Source organism: Ambystoma mexicanum, chromosome 4q (genome assembly GCF_040938575.1).
Source record: "Ambystoma mexicanum isolate Mex_15411 chromosome 4q, UKY_AmexF1_1, whole genome shotgun sequence".
Lineage (NCBI taxonomy): Eukaryota > Metazoa > Chordata > Amphibia > Caudata > Ambystomatidae > Ambystoma > Ambystoma mexicanum.
Genome location: NC_090928.1, coordinates 418,751,597 through 418,777,698, shown reverse-complemented (window position 1 = coordinate 418,777,698; position 26,102 = coordinate 418,751,597). Strand labels below are relative to the sequence as shown.

Sequence of the window (26,102 nt, the reverse complement as noted above, 5' to 3'; positions counted from 1 at the left end):
CCACTTGAACTCGTTATACACCAAAATTGCACAACACAGAGATGGTCTGTTTATCTGGGGGGGCGACCTCAATTGCATATGCGACCCGAACCTAGATAGATCCATTCCCCTCCCGAAAGGTCCGTCAGCAGCAACAACAGCTCTGACCGCAACGATAGATAGACTGGACCTGGCAGACATATGGCGAGAAATGCAGCCAGCTGTAAGAGGATATTCATACTATTCATCCCCGCACAACCTATACACGAGGTTAGATCACATCCTCATCGGCAGGGAACACTTAACTCAGGTGGAAGGAGCGCAGTATCTAGGAAGGACCATCTCTGATCACTCCCCGCTCCTAGTAACATGAAACCACAATGGTCCCAGACCCCCAATTCCCATGTGGAAAATGCCGGCAGAGGCTCTTAAAGACCCTGCCTTTAGAAAAGAACTGCAAGAATCCATAGATAGCTACATAGAAATCAACGTGGGAAGCGTGGAACACAGTAGCACGGTATGGGATGCCCTAAAAACGGTGATAAGGGGGGAGACCATTGCAAAGGCTGGCGGAATCCGGAAATTGCTCAGGAAGGACTTAGACCAGCTGGAAAGGGAGATCAGAGAACTGGAAGCGGCCCCCATAGACACCCGGGAAAGGGAATCAGAACTTCGAAGGCTAAGGGGGGAGAACGAAACAGCATGGCGCAGACTAGAAAAGTTTGACCAGACGGTCAAAACGAACAGAACACATATAGAAGCGGACAGACCGGGCAGGCTGCTGGCCTGGCTATGCCGCAGGGAACACCCCAGATACCCCACCACATCGTTGCGAGACGAAGCAGGGAACATACACCACACACAGCAGGGCGTCAATGAAGTCTTCAAAGAATACTATGCACGCCTATACTCACACGCGGAAGAGGTCCCCCAGGAACTGATCATGGACACGCTGGATGAGATTGGGCTCCATAAAATGTCTACTGAACAGGCCATGGCACTAGACACAGAAATCACACCTGAGGACATAACCGAAGCAATTAGGTCCCTAGCCACGTGTAAGTCACCTGGCACTGATGGGTTGCCCTCAGAGTTTTATAAAGCCTATGAATCCTCCCTCACACCCCTGCTACATAAAGTATACCAAGAGGCACATGAGAGGGGGATATTACCGGAAAGCATGAGAGAAACACTTGTGGTCCCAATCATGAAGCCAAACAAACCGGCAGACCTGTGCGACTCATATCGCCCACTGGCAATGCTAAATTATGATGTGAAAATTTTAACCACCATACCGGCCAAGCGCCTGTCTAAAATAATAGGCGACATAATACATCCTGATCAGAACGGCTTTATACCAGGGCGCAACACGTCAATGAACCTGCGCAGGCTGCAACACATTATAGCGCAAACTAGTGAAGACGAGAGTCCCAGTGCATTACTATCCCTCGATGCCATAAAAGCTTTCGACTCCATTTACTGGGAGTGGCTTGTGGCGGTGCTCAAGGAATTTGGCTTCGGACCCGGATTTATCAGATGGGTTGAGATACTATACGCCAAGCCAAGCCAAGCCAAGCGCAAGAGTAAAGTCAGGGAAGCATGTGTCAGACGCCTGGAGCATACAAAGAGGGACTAGACAAGGCTGCCCACTATCCCCAATGCTGTACGTATTGGGGCTGGAACCCATAGCTATTTATTTCCGGAAACAGTTTTTTGACGCCGGCATAAGACTAGGAGGGGTGGACCACATCATTTCGCTCTATGCAGATGATGTTCTTATATATGTCAGGGACCCACACATCAACGTGCCAACTATACTAGAAGTCCTGGACAACTACTCCAGAGTCTCTGGGATCCAATTCAGCAAGGCAAAATCCTGCTTGTTCCCACTAGCGGCCCTAAAAAATGAGGACGTAGAAACACTCCCGGAGGTTGGGATAAGATGGCAGACCACCACATTCCGATATCTAGGAATCCAAATAATGCACACCCCAGCACTGATGCATGAACATAACACAAAAGCAGCGCTCCCGGCTCTGCACAGATCCATGAACTTTTGGTCGAGACTCCCCTTATCTATAATGGGAAGGGCATCCATAATTAAAATGATTATTTTACCGCGATTCCTATATGGGTTTCAGAATGTACATTACTATATTAATAAACCCTTCTTCCGGCTGCTCGAGATGCTAATAAGAGTTCATTTGGGGGGAAAACAGACATAGGATAGCGCTGTCGACACTGACCCTGCCATACACACAAGGTGGCATCCAACTCCCAAATCTAGAAAAGTACTACCTAGGAACTCAGCTTAGCTTTGTAATTAAATGGTTATCCGATGAGCCCACAGATGAAACACCCCTGCTACAGACCACGAGCCTCCCATTCACTCTGAAGGAACTGGTCTGGGTACCTACGAAACTGCTAGGAGCGGCACCCCTCATAGCCACCTTGGGGAGGGAGATCTGGCGTAGAACAAGGACACTCACCCGCACGCAGAACGCTTATGCACCAGAAATACCCCTGCTCGCAGACCTGTACACAACGGTCACTGATCTAAAACAAATCAGATTATGGGAAAGCGGAGGGGTTTACACCTGGGGAGATCTTTATGAAGAGGGCATCTTTAAAGAATTTGCCATACTACAGGACAGAGAGGGCATCCAAACGGGCCAGTTCCTCTGGTACCAGAAGGTCCGCTCCACAGCACGAAGTAAATGGGAAGCGTGGCCTGAGGAACCGGACCAGGAACCACTACTCACGCTGTTATACAATATGGGGGAGGGCAGTAGACCAATATCTCAAATATATAGACACCTGAGCGACATACCCAACCCCGGAGCGCGGAAATGAAGGGTAAATGGGAAATAGATGTAGGCAGAGAAATGACAGAGGGGGGGTGGAATAGGGCACTTGCATTCCCCAAAGAGGTGTCCAGGAATCATAAATTTCGACAAATACAGATGAATGTGTTGCACCGAACCTACCTAACCCCGAAACGAATAGCTACGTTTAACAAACAATCGCAGTCACACTGCACCTGGTGCATGAGGGAGGAAGCGGACCCAATCCACATGATGTGGGAATGCCCCAAGTCCAGGACACTGTGGGATAGGGTAAAACAGACATGTGAGAAAACAGGCATGACCAACTACAAATGGGCACCTGAGGAATGCCTACTCGGAACCTACCCTAGGCTAGCCAAACTGAAACACATAGTCAGACTCATGGACATAGCGTGAATCCTGGCCAAAAGAACCATAGCCATGTCCTGGAAAAGACCCGCAGGACCGCGATACAAAGCATGGCATAGTGAAGCAGAGCGATGGGTGTCGGCTGAGACCAAGGCCTGGGAAGAAAGTGTCCCCCATGAGCCCATGACCCGAAACGAACTCACCTACAAGACAAGAAAGGGCAACCCCAGACGTATGACTGGAAACGAGGATGGTCCTGGGAAGGTATCCCCCCCTGTACCCTCCCTGACTATGCCACCCAACTTCCCTATACCCCCTCCTCCCCGAAACAAGAGATTCTGAAACATGTGGACATGGCAAGGAGACAGTTACTGTTACTCGTTATTTGTTGTTTGTTATATTGTTAAGGCTAAACCGAAAAGCACTGTAAAAGAGTATGCACAAGACGCATTTGCAAAACTTGTAAGTGATATTACTAAAAATGCCAATAAACAAATTTAAAAATAAATTAAGTGACATGTGCGGTGCAAAACATACAACTCTAAAAGTTCATACACCTAGCAAAATGCATAAAAATTGGTCGTACTCGCAATACCCTTCAGTTCACAAGTATATTCAACTACACAGAATAAATCTACAATTGGCAGATACCTCTAAATAGGTCCCAACACAATTTAATACACTTGTTTTACTACACTGTTGAGAATTACAGTGGTTTTTCCATTTCCCCAACATGTTTCGTTCTTAAACTTGTTGCAGGATATTTTACAGAACTTCAGGGAAACCAACGTGGCAGATAAAATCTTCACACACAACCGGTGCGACACTATGTGCAATATTAGATGACAGTTGACTGACTCTTCAATTCAGACTCACTGTTCGAGGCTACAGAAACAATACAAACAGCGCATGTTATTGCTGTTGTTCAATGATAGTCTACTAATATAAGGAAATGGATACCTTAAAAAGGAGACTCGCCGTTATGAAGTCCAAATGTGTAGGCTAACGGTGCGGTTAAGACGCCTGATTAATAGGCTGCAATCTGTAAGAATGTGACACGATAGGCCATGAAGGGAAAGGTGGTACACATAAAACCATAATCTTAGCAGCAGTTAAAAACAACTATGTGTCAGGGTAACAGTCGGAACTTAGTACTAAGATCGAGTGGGTACAATTACTACTTATCTGGACAGGTTGAACGACTAGGGAACTTAAGTAAGTAAGATGGAACTTTCAGCCAAGAATTACTCATCTGTACCTAGTTCCAACTATATATTGGCACAAAGCATGTTGAACTGCACATATTGGCTGACTTTTCAACACCAGTAGAATACATAACTCAAAGAACAAAAAAGGAATTTGTATTCAAGGTCCAACAAGCTAGTGGTACCACATAACGTTTCTCTCTCGCGGCTCACTTATTTATACATATTATATGGCCTTATAACAGCAAGATAATGCTCTACTCCAATCAATAAAATCGGCAAATAACATTGGCGTACCATGATCTCTAACGGTAACCAATACCTCAAAAACGCAGATCGCGAGCGTGCAAGCCTTTATAAACAACGGGGTGAACGTTGATGGTGTAAACGGGCCAACAATATTTACTTGCGTACCTTAATCATTCATCCTTCAATGAGGGATGGTATGCCAGTACATCCAGTGTTGTATCCATTCGTTAACACTACAGTGCACTTTACATATTCACGGTTGGACTGTTGGAGCGCAACATTAATATGCCTGCTGCTGAAAAACAGAACAGACCATTACAGTCCAGAGCTGGAATGAACAAAGTGTGCCAAACGGCTCAGTAATATGAAACCCGCATCCTTAAATAGTGTATACGTTGCGGTAGAGGACGCAAATTTTCAAATTTACCTTTATGCGCTCAAAGGTGCTCGTGGTCGCAGAATAGGCGGTCTCCGTCCACAATAGAATCAGCCGTGTGCAAACGAACTCGCCCGTTAGTGGCAAAATTAAAGCGGAGGTTAAAGTTGCTAGTAGTCCCTGTACCATTTCGACCTCTCTATGATGCCCATTATACACAGGCGGCCATCTTGGAATGGTGTTCATAGTAACAAACTTAGTTTTTGTCAGAGAATATAGGTAAATGTACACAGAATTCTCATATGTATCAATAGTGGACTCTCAAACTACTAAATATGAGTATCACAGTATTAACCGTCAGGAAAAATGAAAACAGAGTATTTGGGTCAGTAATGCAAGGCAGACAATTGCTTGTAGTTTTCTCAAAAGATTACAATAAATGATATAAAGAAAACACCATGCTTGCCCTACTCTACAGAGGAACTCCCTACCTAGTGTGTAGGCTAAGTAGACATTCTATAGCATGGGAAAACCAGTCCTCACACTAAACAAAACATACAAAGGAAATGATATAGCAACACAATATAATAAACAATATCAATACAATCTCTGAATTGCCTTCTCCTGTCCTGGGTAAGATACCTTCCACAGGATTCAAAGTCAACACCAAAATGTTCAAAAAAGGAAAGGTTTTGAACTAGTTTTTGAAAGTTCAGTCAAAGCAAAATTTCAACAGAGATCCACTGGTAACTCTTGTTCCTGGATGAAAAGATCACCTTCCAACTTCCAGAAAAGAAATGGCACCAATGGTAATCCTGGTTAGGTTGATATATTGTCTCTTGAAGATAATTTGTCACAGTTCAATAAAATGTAATATTCTCCAATGTCAATAATACACAATTCTTTAGGACTTCAGTTTCAACTTTACATTTGGCAGGATGCCTTTCTTTGTGCTTCTGTTTCTATTTCCAACAACCACAGCTCACTATACACCACCACAGTTCCAAGTATTACTACTACTGCTTCAGTATTTTTGTCGGAATCTACCGAATATTTCAAGACACTTCAACCTCTTAAGGTACGCATGGCACTCTTCCCTTCAATGGCTTTCTTAAAAGGGGCAGCCTCTTTGCCTCTTCAGTCTGCCCAACTACCACAAGAACAATCTGCGTCTCCTCATAAGACTCTTTCCCTTCTAGTTTAGGCAGTCTTTCGCACCGCAGGTTGTATTATACTTCAGAGTATTCTTCACAAGCATTCGGATCCCCTTCCCCAGCTTTGTTCCCACCTTTCTTTTCCAGCCCACGTAATTACCCACAAGCTTATGTGATACTTTCAGCTTCAGGTAACAATGGTGTACTTATTTCTTATACCACCTGACTGTTAACAACTACACAGTTTAGTTAGATGGCTCCAACTATTGGCAAGACTGGTTTCACTATGAAAAGGGGATGCCCAATTGCTTGGGTAATGCTTGTTGTTCTCCTTCAATACTTTAGTCCCTTTACTTATTTGAAATAGAAAGAATGTCCCTTCTGAATACTGTAGAGTTCAGTCTTTCAAGTGAAAACACAATTATGCGCAAGCAACTTCTCTTTAAGATAGTATTTAAAGTTTAAAGTTGAATGAGGAATTGTATTCCTGTGTAATGATACAGGATGCAACTCTGACTTCCATTGGGAAACACAGTTGGGTACACGCAACCTTCTTTTGATGAGTGTTCACTCTTTGTTACTTGTAACTCGTATAACGTCAATGTTTGGAATCCGGTAATGGTCTATAAAGCATTCCTTTTCCTCAAATAAGGACACGTGTTTCTCATGCGAGTGTTTAAGCTTTCACGATAAGCGCAAGTGTTACAAGTCCATTGTTTAACAAGAGTTCAAATATATCGAATAGCTTTCAGTCATATGCGAGTCATTTAGGAGCTGGCTACAGTTAAGGGCAAGGCTCAAGCAGCATATCTGAACGCTGTGCTTAATCACCGGCTTAATGACACTGGTTTTGCGGGTTGCGCTGCTTTCCCCAACTTTCTCGGCCTCTTCTACTACTTCTGGCTCGCTAGGGACCCACACGCTTCACCACGGGTGTCCTCTGTCCAGCTTATTGCTGTGGGAGTTAACTTTTTTCCCGAAACCCTCGGCTTGCCTTCTGCTTCTGGCCTTAGTCACCTGCACTTTCATGGCTCGGCAATCACAGCTCACGTGGGAAAAACTCAGCCTCCTGCACGTGTTTTGCTGCGCAGCCTCTGCTTGGAGAACAGTACTTTCAGATCTTGCAGGTGAAATCTGCTGTCTTCATACTCTGTGTCCCTTTCGTTCTTCCTCTTTCTTGTGATTTGACAGCCTTGTGCTTACCCTCTGCTACAGCCAGCCGTCCAGCTCCTCCTACTCCTTTCCAGCTAAGGCCAGTTATGCCTCACAGGTTCAATGTTAGGCTTCAGGTGTAGGCTATCAGCTTAATTGCCCGAGTACATCAATGGCCATTTGACTGACTACATCTACATGCCTCGTCATCCCTCTTCTTCATCTCCGTACCTCTAGGATTCTGGGATCTGTAGTTTCTTCGACTAAAGTTAGGTTTTTAAACTTCAACATGATAAGGGTAGATTTCTTCCATTAGGGCTTTTAACAGAGTGGCTATGAGAGTTAGCTATTACAGAGGAAAATGGTTTAGTAAAGACAACATTTCCATAATCCTTTACATTATACTCTTAGGTTTGAGGAACGGGTTTAGTCTGGGAAAATTATAGGTGTGCTTGGGTGAAAAGAGTACGCTGAGCCACTAGTAGGGAGACGTGATTTACTGGGTTTGCAAGTCGGAAGATACAGCCGGTAAGTACATAAGGAATAGGCAGGTTAAGTACATGTGCAGGGAGACATCCACCAGCCCCCTATCTGTTAACCTTCAGGCCCCAACTGAAACTCTGTGGAACCTACTTTACCCCTTTACACAACAAAGATACAAGCAGAGGAAAGAACAAAAAGGGAAAACTAAGAGAAAAGATCCATGAAGAACATCCAACCCAGACCGTATTCTCACACCACCAAAAACCCCTTCCGTTCCAAGCTATACGCTCCGAGGTAAATTTGCTCACCCCCCCACTGAACCTTCCACTAGCTTAACAAATAGCAAAGCCCCCAAATTCATACACGCAACCACTTTGTTGCGGGCCCACCACGGATACCAACACTAAGGAACCAGCCCTCACTCAAAACACCAATCCGAACCAACCGAACCACACACCAACTTCATAAACAAAGATACCATTGGTCATGATTTACAAATGTTACTAACGAGCTAAGACAGTTGTGCCACAGAATACAAAGTACACAGTTGCACAAGGGCTAGTGCCAGAAGACAAAGCTAGACATTTGCTGTAGACGATATATTGCCATTGATGAATAACGCTCGTGGGTTCAGCAAAGAACAAGGATATAGCTTTTTCTGTGGCTTTAGCAAAGGCGATTAACAAGACATGATAGATTCCTCATCCTAACCACAGAATAGCAGCCTCTTGTCTTCAATGGCTTAATTGCTTGAAAATACACATGGTGCTGACACCATCATAGTAATAAGCTATGGATGTTCGTTGGCAAATAGCACACATTCAAATACAATGGGAGCTTGGCTTCCAAAGAACACAGACACTAGCTGTAGACTCACAGACACGTGCTGTTAGGGTCAGCTAAAGGCGAACAGTTTCCCCTGTCCAACAGAAGAAAGCCAATCACAAGTGGCAGATTCCCGTTTTAGATGAGCTCATAGCAGAGTCAAGAGATGCTTCTGCGCTGATAAGCAGCCAGGGACAGGAGGCAGGGTACCAAAATACACAGGTGCAGTTAAAGTGTCCAAAGCAATTGTCGCGCCAGAAGAGAAAACCGCGCTTTGCTTGGTCGTCAAGCGGAAGCTCATGCATTCTAATGGAAATAATCAAGAAGCAAAGATAGTACCAGTCACTTGAGTTTTCACATAGGTAAATCATGTGTGCAATGCAAAGCTAAGCTCAAGAGCAGGTTCAGACTGTAGATGTTCTGTCCAGGCCAAGGAAATGACGCACATAGTATATGTAGACTAAGTCACGCGTGTTAATATAAAAAGCACAAAAAACTAAGGCTAAAAAGACCTCGGCAGCAGAGAGCAAACCAGATCCTGGGGGTGGGAAGAGCCTTCGATCGCAGATCAGAGCAGCAGGTCCCCGTGGTCACTTTGCATGCAGAACAGCAAAGCCTGGAAATCGTGAGTTGAAGTGTGCTGGTTGAACTTTTTGCATATGCGAGACTGAAGGCGTGCTTTATTATGTCACTCCACTCCTGATCATACCATAGCATAGACAACATAACATGAACCCCATGATTGCTCAAGCTGGCGTTTTAAAAAGGATGAATTGTACTTAATCTTTGTTAGACGCCAATCATGTTTTTAGATTATGCAATAACGCATTATATATATATATATGATAGTATGTTAAATGTTAATCAAAGCTGTTAGAGAACAGAAGTGATAATAAATATATTGACTTGCTACCTTCAAGTGTCAGCTTCATATTTTTGAGCAATGCTTCATAATAAAGATCTCGGAGTCAAAACGAACTACACAATATTTTCTGTCTGTATTTTTGTCAATTATGACGAGGGTTGCAGAACTCGGGGAACTGTCAAAGCGCTAGTTCGAACTCCTGAGGCGCCTCTCATCATAACTCAAGACTTGTGATTCTGTGCCCACTCCACACAGCCCTACCTCGGGTCGTGGGGGCGGGCAGGGAATCACGCCCTAAGGGGCAATCAAGTCACATCCGAGGTTCCGAACCCCAACATGTGACCTAAAGCCGGGATACCTATCCCCATAAGTGGCAACGAGTGCCAGAATTTCATATTCCCCAAAACTAGGCACCATGTGCCGGGATCTCAAATCCCCTAAACCTTGGCACCCAGTGCCGGGACCTCACATCAACTAAACCTTGGCACCCATGACCATGGCAATTCATGCCGGGATACTTAATCCCCCCCGCCCCCAAGACCGTGGCAATTCACTAACGGAATTCACGCATACACACAAGACTCACCACACCGAAACACACCACACAGGTGTCACCCACACAAGCTTAGGCGAATTGAACATACAAGTTTGATAAACGCGAGTTAAAAAATTCCATGGAGTCCATAATCTTTATGTAACAAAGTCCTTTAGGCCTAGGTGAACCTGTGGAAGCAACATTGCATTAAACCGAACCAAGGCATACATTGTACAACTCATACCCCGAAACTCACAACACAGACGTCTCACCACACAAGCTTAGGCAAACTGAGCATACATGAATGGTAAACGGGAGTTAAAACTTCTACCAAGTCCATATACTTTACACTACAAAGACCTTTAGCATTGAGGAACCTGTGAAAGCAACAATTAGTTAACTCTTCTTGTGGAAGAAACATTCCAATAAAGCCATATTAGTCATAATAACTCCCTGCTAACAGATGCCACGGCAGATCAAACAGGGACAGCTGACCACCTCAACAACACCCACACGGTCACAACCATTTAAACTATCTAACAATATATCTACAGCAAACTGGAACTAAGGCCTCACATCACAATTCCTAAAAGTCATGTGGATCTTGAAATCCTCCTAAAGCCTCATTCAAAAACGCGAAGCTCTTTACTCCTTCAGTTGGCTGCCTAGCCAATCCCCTGGACAGCATTCTTTGGACCGCCCTTTCTGCAGTCTCGCAAACATTTTCCAGAATATCGTCTATCCAGTCAAACGTTGTAGAAATACCTCGATATTCCATAACCAGCTCTCTTGTCAGATCCTCGCCAGTCACAGCTCTGTTGATATCTGCTTCCCGATCATTATCCGGAGTGATATTCTCCAGTCTCACAGACCCTACTCGTTTAGACACAGTCGATTCATGCGCATGTTCTCTACTGCTCGCATCACTCTTGGCAAGCCAACGGTCGTTCACGTGATCCTTAGACACCTCCTCCACATTCCATAACGTCACCATTCCTCTGCAGTTTTCCGGGGCCTGCTGATCACCAGCCTGCCCGCACAGGCCCAAAGCAAAATCACCCTCCTGCACTGCATCTCGCAACACCCAACCGTAGGACGAGGACCATGGCACCCATGGCGACAAGGTAGGCCGAGGCACCCACAACTGCCTAACCATACGCTATCTATGACCCTGCAATTTGGGGTGTTTTCCGTTGTCTCTTGCCAGACGGAATATCATAATTTCACCCTTAATTTTCAATTTTTCCAGTTCTCCACCAGCCACGGCCAGTTTGTAATGATACAAGGTCATTTCCAAGGCCACAATACACCAGCACCCCCAAAGTCACTGCCAGAGTCAGTGGCGTCGGCTCCTCACTCGATCACGCCAAGTCACTCTTTCCTGACTTTCCCACTGACACTGCACTATTCTTAGAAGGGTCAGGGTGCTCACCTTGGGGTACCGGGCCGTTCACCTTGGGGTACCAGGACGCTCACCTTGGGGCACCAGGACGCTCACCTAGGGGCTGGTGGATGTCTCCTGCTGACAGTAGCACAGCGCTCCCTGGCACCACTCCGCACTAGACTCGCTGGGAAGGGTACTCTGCCGTCAACCTCTGCCGCCTCCTTCCAGCACCCTGGCCTCTCGCTGACAGCTCCTTCACCTCTGCTGTGATCAGTACTGCAAAGCTCCTTCCTTTACCTTTCAGTTAGCTTGCACCCAGGGCTAAAGATCCTCGTCGACAACGATAGGTGTGCTTGGGAGAAAAAGAGTAGGCCAACCCACTAGTAGGGAGTCAAGATTTACAAGTCGGAAGATACAGCCGGTAAGTACATAAGGAATAGGCAGGTTAAGTACATGTGCAGGGAGACATACACCGGCCCCCTATCTGTTAACCTTCAGGCCCCAACTGACACTCTGTGGAACCTACAAGGACACTTAACTCATAACGTTCCATAACAACATTCTGTCAAGCACTCAAGCATACACACCAAACAAAAAGGGAGCAAAACACAGACATAACAGAAACCAAAAAGCATCTTTTTTTCTTCATAGTTTGATTTTTTTTAACCTTAGGGTTCGCAACCTTTGATCTCATGAGGTTGAGTGACATTAAAATGACAATAGGGCATAACCTCTTTAAGTACAGTGGTAAGAAGATAGTGTGACTCCATCCACGGAATCGCCTCACCACCCTGGGCCCCGTGTCCTCCAACCCCAGGGCAGTGATCACGAAGCGTCTGCCTTCCCCTGAACACCTGGGAGGAGACTTTAGGCAGGGGTTCAGGGAGGAATCTGTACGATTCTAGACAACTTAGCAAACTGCCACTTTTTGGTGCCTCTCGCCAGGCACTTCATCATCCAAAATGCTTCTATTCAAATTATTCACACGAGCTGTACAATAGAGCTAGCTGCAAGATCAAAAGAACATACATGCCATAAGAGGTAAAAATTTGGATTAACAAGTGCCTGAATTGTTAAGCTAGTTTCTGAAAATGAGTCAGTGTGTACTCAGTTTCGTAATTAAAGAATACCAACAAGATACATATGCTCAAAAATGCGGGTTCCACTGATGATGCCCTAGTACAGATGATATCAAAGATATTAAAATTCCTTTCCAAGATGCTGTGCTTTCCTCTACTGGATCGGTCACAGGTATTTTACACAAGCAAGGAAATTTTGTGAGTGGCCAATAATGTAAGGCCTATAGAAGAAAGTAAAGGCCAACTAATGAATCCCTAACTACTACAGAACTCAAATGGTTATATGCTGTGCCCATAACATCCATCAGTACGACTTTCTGTAAATACCTGCAAGTCTGGAAGAAATAACTTGTCACGCTCCAGCGCTACCACACAGGCCCCTGCATCAAGTAGTGTTCTAGTCAAAACTCCAGGGCCTAGAGAAAAAGAAAAAAAGATTTTCTAGAAACCTAGTTTTCCACATAATTTGACTAATCAAAATCTCCTGAAAAATTTGAATGTACATAATTATCTAATTGCCAAAAATTGCACAGCTTTCTACAGAGCCGACATCATTGTGACTTAGTCTGAAAAGCAGATCTCTAAACCGAGTTCTGGTTTTCCATCACTAAGAAAGGCAGGTTTAGAGTCAACATTTCTTGGCTGTGGTGAATATTGTTTCAAAGACGCATGGTGCCATGAGCAATAATATTGCTTTTGGAAGGAGCAAAGAAACGCAATGTTTGGTGTGATGGGTTTTGAAAAATGCAATTATTTCAGCATACATTTTATTGAATAGATCATGGAAAAACATGTGCAGACATTTAAATACTCACATCCCAGCCATTCAATATCTTTCATAATAAATTAAAAATTACACAATAGGAACAGACAAATACCATAAAAGGGTACAAAGTGCAAAAATAACTAGCAAGAAAATGTACAAAAAAAAAAAAAAAACACAATACTCAAATGAAGAGGTAAAGAATATTTACTGAAAATAATGAAGGTAAATATGAAGAACGGAAAATATACCCCAACTAAATGTAAGGTGCATCTTCCTATGGGGCCCCAAGAGGAGGGGAAGCAGCAACCTGTAAGAGTCCTGAGCCAAGGAAACTACACCTTACCGCACATGTGCGAACGAGAACCCGAGGGGTGGAAGGGGGGTGGATGGACCCTCATATGGGGACCTATAGCAGATCCCCGATTGTGCAGAAAGTTCCATGGAGGGGGCCAGGGGGTGTAGCCCTTTCCCTATTGGCCAGCCCAGCCCTGGGGTTAGCTGTCGTTTGGTTGAACCAGGTTAAATAAACAGTCACAGCCTCATGTCATTTGGTAAGAGTAAATATATAACAGGACATAGAAAACAAAACAAAAACAAAGCTCCTCGGTATGTCTGAGTATTGTGACATTTACAGTGCCCCCATTTCAGGTGCTACATAAACTTTTGAAAGTCCTCCTTACATTTCCTCCCTTTAGTTTCAACACTCTTCAACCCCAGTGGGGGCAAAACCATTCAAAATTGATAAACAAATAAATAACTCAGTGGGATCACTGGTGAGCGAGATCATTCACATGTGAGAAACAAATACAGCCCCCCCCGGGCAGCTGCAGGGTACCACATCACGCACAACAGACCGCACGGACACCAAACACACCATAACCCAATGTACTTAGGGAAAATATCTCCAACGAGAGCAACGCTGTTCTCCAGGCAGGTACTGGCCATTGGAGAAATACCCACTGCATCAACTGTGCAGACCGTAGTCCCTGTGGGATGTTTTGACCCACTTTTGCTCTGCTATGCGGCATCACTGTGTTATGATGGTGCCAGAAATAGCAAAATGGCCGCAAAACCCTTGTGCGCGCCAAAACCTCGGAAAATCACGCTTTGCAACGCACAAAAAGATGGTTGCCCAATCTGCCACGCATGTTGTCAGTGGTGGAACAGAGATCTCACTCCTGAAATATGTCACTGGGCTCCACAACAATTGAAAATGGAGTACAGAAGGAAAAAGCAGTGCTTTGCTAAATGAAACCCCAAAATCTTGCTTTAAATTTTTCTTTGTTGCTGAAACTGCATAATGCCGGTACAGAACACCGTCAAACATCCAAAATTCTTGCTGGGTGCTACAATTCACTTAGTTTAAGAAATCATTGTGAACTTGCAAGGTCCTGAAAAGCTGAAAGCATAAAGGGATTTCCACAGCAAAAGTGGCCCATCTGTGGATGTCAGTCTTTGTGCAGCAGAGGTCTGCTGTGATGACAGCAGCCAGGAGCATGCCCGATTACACTTTAACATGTATAAACTGAAATCAAATGTTTGTAATCTAAGAGGCCTGTTGCTGATAGCAACCCACCTTGTAATTGTTTGATCCCATGGTTTAAATTCTTGAATGAGAATTCTAGCTGCTATTTGAAACCACAAGTTTGTTTTTTATGCTAAGGGAAAATTCAACAGAAGTAACAATTAAAATCAAGCCTGGCTGAAGCTACCAAACTGGAATAATAGCTTTCCTCACAGAGGGAAGGCCTCCCCCCCCCCCCCCCCCAAGCAGGAAATCAAACCGAAGCGATAATTATAGGGTTTGGAAAGAACCAGAGGCAAAAGGGAACAATGAACAGCTGCTGCTAAAGGAAATGCGAGGTGTGAGGACAGTCGTAAATGGCCTCCGCCAAGAGCAAACAGGGTGGACACTGCTCGTGGACTACAGGTAGACAAAATGAGGCAGACCCAAACAACCATCTGTGGCTGAATATTAACAAAGAACATTTTGTTTAAAGACTTATGTGCCAGTTAAAATTGTGAAAAATATAAAAGTAACAGATTTAAAAACCCAAATGTTGGCTGCACGTTTCAAGAGGCGGCAAAATCGTGTGACATGTTCCGGAAAGAAATGGCAAAAAAAAGTGATTTTACACAAAATGTATTTCTGCTAGAAGTATGAAACTTTATACACTTATGCCCATGTTACACACGCACACTTGTACACATTTTCTTATAAATAGGACATTGTGTTCCTGATGAAAAAGGACACAATTCTGTGAAAAGCAGAGCCAAGATCCCACAGCTACGGGGATTTGAGGAGTAACTGCTAGATAAAATATGTAATCTGTATATGTGTTTCTTATAGAGGTTGCACGTGTGTAAATATGTATGGTGCCAAAAGTAGATTTTGTGTTCAAGGGGCTAGGGGTGGATTCTCAGCCTCATAAAATCACACCATAAAGGTGACACTGTTTCTATCCTCCCATCAAGGCAGAGAGTAGACTCTGACCCAATCACCTGTCAAAGGGGCGAGTTTAGGCTAAACCATCCCACACACCCCCTTTATCATAGTATAAATAGAGACAGCTCACCACTCAAAGAAAAAAAAAATTTAAAAAAAAAAAAAAAAAAAAAAAAAAAAAAGACAGATTCACTCACTATCCCGATACTGGCAGAGCACCCTGCTGCTGAACTCTACATCTTCCTTGCTCCAGACTCCAGAAACTTGGCAAAGCAGAAACCCATTGCATAGCTGAACCATTTTCAGCTAGGCCTCAAATTCCAGAACCAGTACCCCACAAACATAAGGGGAAGCATCAAAATACAGCTGGGCTCAACTGTACTGCTTGCCTGCTGAAAATAAATATCATCAGAACCACAAAGGGCCGATCCAATCCAGTCCTGTGCCGTGCTGTGACCAGAGCCTTTGCAGATCCAGTCCAGTCCAGTCCAGTCTGTGCCGTGCTGTGACCAGAGTGCTTTGCTGATCGCTGCCCAATCCGGTGTGCTCAGCTGTCTGTCCAAAAACCAGATCCAATTCCCTGACCAGAATCTTGACGGACCAGAATCCTGACGGTTCCGTTTAAAAACATATCTAGTGAGCATTTATAGCTAGAACTGTATAATTAGCATATGTACCTTTCTTAGTTAATCCCTATCTTAAACCCATCCTATCCTGTATTCAGAACCTGAGGAGTATTTGTGAATTGTCTGAACTCTATCCAAACCATCCCATCTTCCCCCCTGTCCTATTATTGTTAAAACTCTCTTTGCGCTGATCTTTTCTCATCTGAAGAAGGCGAGTTTCCTCTGCAGGCAGTCATTCTGATCAAGTGGCTGTGTTCCTGTGTGGTATTTGTTTTGTTCATAGTCATCCGCTAGTGTAAGAAATCCTTTTGTCATTTTAAATGTGCATTCCCGTTTTCCATTCTCGAAAAACGACCTCGACTAAAACGTAACTCCCTCAGTTTGTGTGCTAGAACAACTTCTGCTTGTAGCTAACATCCACAGCTTTAAAGCGCATCTAAAACGGCATTCCAAATCCATACGGTTCTCCCGTGTTTGCCGCAAATTTTCATTTAGGGAAATTTACACGTGTAAAACAGCTTTTGAATGCTTCCGACTTGAAATTTAAGATTTCAAATTGTTTCTTGGTATTAAATCATCGCTTGTGTTTGTGTGTAACTATCCAAAGCGGCTCCCATAAGAATTTATAACAATTTCAGCAAGTTTGACCATATTTGGTGTTTTTGCCTAGTCCATTCTAAGATAACTTTAAAAGCCATTCTGACAGCTTGACAGTCAATTCCGTTTTTCTCTTGCGTTTGCTGGGGGAAAGTGGGATTGATATTTTGTTTGAGTTCTGCCATTCCTGAATACTTGCTCCCTCCTGCTATCTCTTTACATTGCCTATAGGGGGTTCAGGGGTGTGCATGGGGAACCTCTAACCACAGTGCTCTTTGATCTGAACACACACACACCAAAGTATTATTTCTGTGCTGAATTGTTTTGATGACTATTACTCCTTGTGTATTAAAGAGATTATTCAGTGTTACATCACCCCATTGGTGATTATTGTGGACCCATTAAATCATACTGTGATTAAATTGTAAATACATAAATAAATACTTTAAATTTGCAAACCAGCCTGATTCCTGATTCAGTGTGACCGGGGGGGCGGGGGGGCTCCAGGAGAAGGGTGTGATACGAGTGATACATCGGATTTCAGTTGTGCACTACACACTAACACTAGGCGTTGACTTGGGTGTGTGCCAGATTGAAATCACTTACACCCAGGCTTAGGTTCTCCACGGGGTTTGATCCAAGTAGAAAGTTCTGGCAGAGTGCCTTGACACTCGAGCTTTCCTGACCAGACAGCGCGCTTAGTTTCCTTACCACTTAGCAGGAAACTTAGTGAAGCCTAATGAGGAGCCAATAGCTATGGAGGGTCTCTCCTTCCCACTTTCTGCCTTGGTGGCTTACCGCCTCAAACACCTCCTCCCGTTCAGGGCATGCTCTATGGCCAAATAGCAAACGAGAAAAAAAAAAAATATATAAAATTTAAAAAATAAAAATAAAAAAATAACAATCTCCCTTTTCTGGCTCTGCTTACTTGTGCATGCTGCTGGCTGTCATATGAGACCTACCCTGCTACCACATTGTGCACTGCGTTTCAGTTCCTCATGTTGCGAAGAGAAATCACAGTGCAGCCAACGACTAAGCGGCCCAATATATTTCTCTCTTTCAAAGTACCGCACAATGCAGCCCGCTCTGTAAACTTTTCACTCCTACCTCAAGTCACGGAGAGGAGAAAAACTATTCCAGTCAGCTACCGACTACTCATGAATGGCGCGCGCGCACACACACACACACACACACACGGACACTATCAGCTTGCGTTGTGATGGAGACAGCCCATGTTTGCTCGCTACCTGAACCCTTGAGGAGGGGAGAGCGAGAGCCGGCCCAGTAACACGGCCCACTACAGACCTCTCCACACCGGAGGACCTGCCCGCCCTACGTGCCCCTCAGCGTGACTATATAAAATCCCTGGTCCTTTCCACCCGTCACCCAGACGCGGGGAACCAGTGACCAGGTTGGTTTTGAAATCACCTCATCCACGCCCTCATTCCCCCTGTGGGCGGGCCATATCAAGTACCCCCAGGATCTCAGGAAGGAGAATAATCAGTCATAAAAACAGGACTGAGCAATATGAACATAAGCACACCATCTATACACAACAATGAAACGTCCACGCTGGAATGTGGGGGGGGGGGGTTTACATAAACAAAAAGTAACCTAAATCAAAACAAAAAAACTCCTGGATGGGTTCAGTATGGCTTAGAGCAAGTGAGAAGGGCAGAGGATTAAAATGGTGCTTGGGAGAAAATTGTGGTCTTCCATTAGGAAAGCATACCTTCAAGACTAAGTGCAAACAATGGGCTGATGGCTGTAGTTGTTGGGTGGTTGTGGTGGGTAGCTCCCTGATACTGCTACATCTCACACACGTGTACACAATGTTTTGGTCTGTTTTGAGAACAAAGTAAAATAAGACCTTTAGTCATTTTACTCTCTGCACTGTGCAAATTCTGCTTTAAAGAGGTCAGCGGGGCCAACCGAACAAATCTTAGGAGGAAGGCATTTACTAGATTGGTGAACGAAAAGTGTGCCCAGCAGGATAATGGGCATATAACAAAGGGATAATGAACAAGGCAAACATGGTAACAACAAATCAGAGTAGTTCATTAAGAATGCCTGTGGGAACATAGATACCATCCAACATTTTAAAAAGAAATACATTGGTTTGCCAATTAAAAGGTTGACTTTACTACACCATGCCATCAGTACAAAGCATGCGGGTATTGGGACAGACAATGGCTAAACGCACCCTGCCTGATGTGGAACCAGCATTGTGCACACAAAGCTCTGAGGAAGATAAGACGAATGAGGTGAACGTGGGTCTCAAGACAATCGCAGACCTGATATTGCTTCTCCCAACCCAACGGACCCTAGAAATAACGTGCCATCAGCCTCTATGGGACCTAGTGGTCTTAAATTTGGATCGATTACAAATATTTTCCTCATGTCGGTCCTTTACAAAATTATATTTCCTTTTCACAGTGTGTAGTATTTGTATACGATAGGCTTTAATGAGCAAATACATGAAGATTACTGAATTTCACTTGATAATCTGACATTGTCCACCTTCAGAGTGAGACAAATAGGAGGTACACAGTGGTCCAAGCAGTTGCAAATCAAGTTTAGCCAAGGGACTGTTAACTGTACTTGGGAAAATGCAGTAGGTACTGCAAAAGGGTACATAAGCAAACTATGCTTGGTTGTGATTTAAATGCTCAATGTGGTGGGTCTGCAGTGGTTTAGGGCCTTTGAGTGTAGTGACTTAAGGTTAGGTAAATTACTCAAATACGCACATTTTTAGAGCTCAGGGATGATGCTTAAGGGATCCAAGAGTTACTGTGAAATGTTCACCAGCTTGCAGCCCCAACAAAAAAAAAATATATATTTTTTTTTTTTTTTTTAAAACCACCACACACGTATCAAACATGGCTTTCAGTGCGCCAGGTGGCAGTCTGCCAAAAATTCAATCGAAGTGAGGCACTCCCAGGGTTCTCTCCACTCCTACTACCCCAAAGACAATGAAGTCCTTTTTTCAGGCCACTTTCTCTGCTGCCAGGATTCAAACCCAAGCCCTGCCAGTGACACATTGCACTGTGCCATTTGGTAGGTGCTGGATTTCTTTTGTTTCATTCAATACACTGCTTGACACAAAGGACAGGCTTACTACACAGATTTGGACACTAAACGTGTTTGTTTTGCGAGGATTCAAAATAGCATAAGACTTATGCTATTCTGTTAATTATTAACATGTGCAGATTGGTGCTGGCGAGTTAACATTTTTTAAAATGTTTGGGTTCCACACTTTGCACAGCAAACCCCACGGCTCTAGTCGACCTGTACAATCACACAATCCTCAAGGCCATCAACATACCAGCGCCTCTCAAAGTACGCAAATCCAAACCTCGCGCTCACCTCACCAATTGGTGCCCTCCACACCTTAAGGCTCTCCTGAAACTGAAAAGAACCTCTGAGGCATTATGGAAGAGCACGCCTTCCACGGCAAACAAGGACAACTTCACTGCAGCCTCCTTTAATTACAAGGTAGCCATTATCCAAGCAAAAAAGATAAACTACCACATCTCCAAAGCCAAGTCCAGTACAAAGGAACTTTCAATATCTTGAAAGAGTTAGAATCATGTGCCCCACTCCCCGATACTTGCATCAAAGACACCCTATGGTGCACTAATATACAGAATGCACTCCAAAACAAAATAGAAACTAATAAATCTCTTATTACTAATGCTGCTCCCATCCAGAACCCACCCACCGCAACCAGAACGTACAGCCCCAATTTAACTTTACACCGCTCTCCATCAAAGAGGTTGAGACAATCATCCTGAAACTTTAATTGTCAGGGAGACCGAGGTCCTGCCCCTCTTAAGGAGGCTGTGAAGGAATTGGCCCCCCTCATCACCTCTGTCATTAACACCTCCTTCAAATCCAGCATAGTACCTAACAATCAAAAAGACACCTCAGTACTCCGCTCTTAAAAAATATTTTAAAAAAAAAAAACACATTAGACCCCAACAGCCCATCAAACTATAGACCGATAACAACTGTTCCGAATATTGGTCCGAGCAGCCCATCTGCAGATGGAATCCAGCAACTTATGAGTCGAGACTTATGACTTCTGAGACAATCAGGCTTCAGAACTAGACAAGGCATAAAATAACCAGTATCGCATTGCAATTCACTAGACAAGAATGATGAATTGCTTTTCATTTTATAAATCATGTCTGCGATGTAATTTCAGAGAAGGTGAGCATTATTTATTATTCTTTTACCAAGCTCCAGGACAGTACTGGGCCTATACAAAGGAAAGCAGAGATCCAGGATGCAGGCGGACCCCAAAGTTCACTTTTAATGAGCACTTTGGCTGATGGAAACTGCAGATATGGGTAACTGTGTGGGAGCTTGTCTGTCTTCCACTGTAAATATTGGGAGGGACATAGAATGGCACTAAACAAGTTGCCCTTTCTCTCTAAACTGTCATTTCTTCCACCTCTGTTGCCCAGCATTTTTCTATTTCATAATTTGTTTGCTCACTTTCGCACCCTTAAAAGGTCTACCCCTTTTTTAACTTTGCTCTCGTGTATACACTGACCCTATAACTTTCTCTCTTGCCCATCTCCCCTCATCACTTCCGAGAGGCTCTTCTTTCATCCGTTTCCTTCTTACACATCTTGCTTCCTAGATCAATTGGCCAATTCCCTTCCCTTCGCAGTCCACCTTTGCTGAGCTCTATATTCCACTCAGACTGAAACATGATAGGCTTTCATGTGCGCATGCAAAAGGCTATTGTGTCATGCATCTAAAAGGATGTGAAAGGCGGAGTGTGCACATGTGCATTTTTGGTGTGCATCCATTTGAAAGGCTACTGTTATTTGTGCCTGAAAAGCTATGCTGCATATGAAAGGTTAGGTGTGTACATGTAAGGCTGAGGTCTGTGGGCATGTGAAAGTCTGCATTGCTCATGCAAAGCTGCGGTGCCATGGTATGTGTTGCTGTGGATATTGTATCGCCTTCAGTGGAGTGCCAAAGGGATACCAAGCATCCCCCTTCTCTCTACTCCTGTGACTTTTAGTCACATAGGCAATCGCCTAGTTATGACTGGTGTTCTACCAACTATTGTGTAATTTTTATACCGCAGGCTATGTCCATAGCCTCGGTAGTGCACAATAGGGGCACCCAAGTACCAACTTGGGGCCTCCTTTCTTTTTTCGTCATTACTACAATGGTTGCTATTTGTTAGCCCTTCTACCATTCTGGGAGGGTGGCGGCCAGTGTGTGTGTTTTACCTTTGGCGGGAACTCTTGGGTACCCCCGCCTAGGCTACAGAGTGCCTGGGCAGGCAGGAAGTGGGGGAGGAGTCTTCCATACCCCTATCCTTTGTCTGCCAGAGTACCTGAATAGAACCAGCTCGCACAGGGGGTCTGGCTGTCCTGATTGGAAATCCAAATGCCCGTTTCTGTAAAATTCAGAGAGAGATTGCAGAGGAGTATGTGCTGAACTGTATAAAAGGTGAGGCTTCTGGAGTGAAAAGCAAGTCGACCACTGTAATCTGAAGTAGCCGAAGAAGACGACCAGAGATGCCTGCAGACCCTTTTCAACACTGAAGTGACCACTGACCCCGTTTTCTATGCGACAGAGGAGCTACGAAGATGAGGACTCCTTCCCTATGGCTGGTGGGAACAACCAGTCCCAAGACGAACTTTGAATTGAGCCATCTCCTGAGGTCCTAGGAGTTTCCAGAGCTGCGTAACCCCAATACCAGGAGACATGCTGCCCATTTCGAGTGCATCATCGTGGAAAGGCCGAATCTGTCTAAATCTTTACTGGATAAGTAAGGACACTCCAGAGATCTGATTCCAACTTGCCCAGACCCCCTCACCAGGACTGCAAGCCGCGAAGAAGATTGACCGGACGATCCTTGTCCTTTGTTGGTGCTGCAGAAAAGGTGCCAAAACCGGCAAGTGAACCAAGAAGTTGCTGAAAGTCATGCCACACGTCCTCCCTCGAGAATGCTGCTGAGAGATGCCGTCCATTGTCATTCCCTTCAGTCATCAGACCAAGGAATCCGGAGGTCAGGTCCAGAGCTGCATCATCACTGAGCATCCAGCACGAAAATGTTCTTCTAACCTAAGGTACTGTGGGGAAAAGTATTACCAGATTCCAAGAAGTTGCTCCACGCGTTGGTGTTCACCTAGTAGTATCCAGGGTCACCCCCTCTTACCTCCGACTCAAGCCGCTGCTTGTGTGCCTTCATCGAGGCCTTTTACTGGTTTCCCTGGTTTGTTAACTTACTGCTTCTATAACACTAGAGATTGGAAGAAATCCTCTGGAACGCTTTGTATTCTGGTGCTTGTCAAGACTGAGCCCTCTCCGAACTGCCTATAGCTAGGGTTGTATTTTTAGACTTAAAAGACTTGTGCAAAGAAACCCTCTACAACCTTGAACCAGGTTAATGTTACACTAACCATTTTCCCCCCTTAAAGTGGCTTTACTATATCTGCAGAGTAAAATGTATTATCACAGGTGCACAAAATAACCGATAATACGATAAGATTGTCTTTTCCTTTTCTAACTTCGCTACAAATGTAACCTCGAACAAACACAAAAGTGAAAGGGTCCTTTGAAGTGTATTCTCAAGTATTCTTAAGTGTAAACATATAAAAAGTATTTAAAGAGATTCTGGTGTGTGTGTGTATAAATAATAAGTATATAATTACGTGTAAGAGTTTCTTTGGTGTGCATGTGGTTGTACTTACCTAAAGCTCACATCTTCCTCTTAAAAATAAGCCTGACTGATCTGCCACTCTACCAAGGTCCTGAGTTAGTACACAGTGATACTAAGAGTTGGCAAACTACAAACCAGATCTACAAACCACTGTGCTAGCTTCCTTAAGTCTTACTACCCGTAGGACTTTAGGAAAACTCCCCTAAATTTCCACCCTTTCAGTTTAAATGGCCCATATGCATGAGCCTCAGGGGGGGGCCACAGCAAATGCCACATATTGACAGTCAGAAGACTTAGTAACACAGCAATATATGTCTCTGTATAGTCCCTCATTCTAGGGCTTTAAATCTGCACCTTGAATCGCTTGCAGACATCACTTCCCTTAGAATAAACAGCAATGTTATCACCTCATTGCCTTTTCCCACGCTGCACTGTTTTCAATATTGTACAATTGATGTAAAGGCATGGGCGGCGCCGGGGCCTTTCCACCCTTTCAGTCTAGAGGGGCCAGGCACCCCAGTGGTGGCCTCTCCCACCCCACCCCCAAACTGCCCCATGTTGCTAGTCAGCATTCTTGTTAACATGGCAATATATTTCTCTATATATTACTTTCATTCTGGGGCTCAAAATGTGTGCTTAGCAGCCTGTGATGGCATGTCCCGTTATTTCATTGGGTGAAATTGATGTGACATTTCCTGCGATGTCATCTTTAAGCTAACACTATTTCTGAAACTTTAAGAATACTACAGAACGCTGGCATGTATGCACTATTTCAAGTTATATCTTCAGACAGGTCCCGACAATAAGGGACACATTAAGCGATGCCACTCCATGGCGTCTTATTAAATGTAATGATGTACATGCGCATGTGAGAGGCGGAACAAGCCGCAGAAGCAAGTACAACACATACCTGGATTGCATTCCCAGATTTGGGCACCTCGGCGCCCCAGGTCAGCAGGTTCAAGGATCCGCACCACCTCTCTTGCAAGCTCGGGATCAGAAATGAAACGTCGGAAGGACTTGCTGGCCTGCGCCTTCTCTTGCAAATCTTCCAGTTCGAGCAGCTCCCGCCTACGTCTCTGCCCAGTCGCTGCAGCAGCTGACGCTTCACGGAGTAGTGTGCGTCCCAGCAGCAGCGGAGCCAGGAGTAAACGCCGGCTCTGCATTGACAGCGCGCACATGACAGCGGCAGAGGCTTCCCCACCAGGAATTCACAGCGTGCTGTACCCTGTTGGTACCCTGTTGGCACCCTTCAGAAATCTGCGCTACAAACACGTGGGTGACCTTCTGCCATCATGAGCAACTGTGCAGGGCATCTCCACAAGGAGAAGAAACCGTAGAGAATAATATCAAACAGCCTCAGTCACTTCTGCTTCCGGTGTACACACTGAACATAGAAAGAGGACCAGGTGGATGACCCTCAAAGCAAGGGAAAACATTAGCTTCTCACTCCTTGATCGGAATACATAAAATGCAGTTTTTTTTAAATCATATATAGGGCCTAAGAAGACATTTACAGCAGTGCTTTTGTATGCAACTTTTTTATTCAAAGAGTTTTATTGTATTTTGCCTTGTCCCGTACTCATGTATGCGACTTTTTAAGCGCTATATGGCTGGAGGTGTTTACCTACAACTGACACCTGTTAGTCAAATGCGGGACGATGAAGGACTGGGAAGTATTTAGCGTGGCAGGGCACGGGGAAGTGTTTTTGATGAGGGAAATAGGGTTCTCTCAACCTCCACGTTCCTTTTCCTCGTCCTCGTCCCAGTACTTACTTTTGAGGACCCGCCTACACACACTAACAAGGCTGTGTGACCTAATTGGTACTGGTCGTGGCTTATGTTTTGACTGGCTCGTGGGCACACAGGCCAGTCAGACAGTTAATGGGGGCACCCAACAGATAACCATATCGCCGTGGGCACACAGACTTGGACAGCAGTTGCAGGGATCACCCTGATTTCTGTGATCACACGGTTGCAGCTGGGGTACCCCGGGCTAGCGAGTGGGCTGTGATCACACAGCATAACAGGGACGTGGGGGTTCCCAAGTTACGCATGCTGATCTGGGGCACCCAGATCAGTGGTGCCGCAGTTCCGTGAACACACAGGGTCAGCCTTTAGGCCAGCGTAGCAGGGCCGTGATGCCAATAAATGAGACACCAGGCAGAAGTGCCATCCGTGGAGTCTGAGGCTCCTTTTATTGACAGGCAGTCATAACGAAGTCATGACACATTCTTAAAGGGGCAACACCACTCCTAGTTTTTCATGAACAAATCAAAGACAACATCAAGGCACATGGGATTATGGGACTCGTAGTACCCAACAACCAATTTGGTTCTCTTAAGGAAATTCTTCATTTTAAGGGTAGCTTATTTTCCCTTAGAACTTTGAGGGGTGTTACTCTATTTTTTTGTGTTGACAGTTACCCGACCTGTAAGCCAGACCTGGGGATCAGAATTATGTTAGTGGTGTGACATGCTTTTCCATTTGTCATTA

At 44.7% G+C, this 26,102-nt stretch overlaps 1 protein-coding gene across 1 annotated transcript in view; it reads right to left on the bottom strand.

The window, feature by feature from the left end:
- TFB2M (transcription factor B2, mitochondrial) overlaps positions 1–24,976 on the bottom strand; it is a 267,745-nt gene extending 242,769 nt beyond the window's left edge. The window contains exons 1-2 of the mRNA XM_069608002.1: positions 24,517–24,976; positions 12,808–12,896 (exon numbers count right to left, since the gene is read on the bottom strand). Coding sequence (XP_069464103.1) covers positions 12,808–12,896; positions 24,517–24,787 — 360 coding nt within the window. The 5' untranslated portion in view covers positions 24,788–24,976. The remainder of the gene's footprint in view (positions 1–12,807; positions 12,897–24,516) is intronic.
- Positions 24,977–26,102: the final 1,126 nt, after the last annotated feature.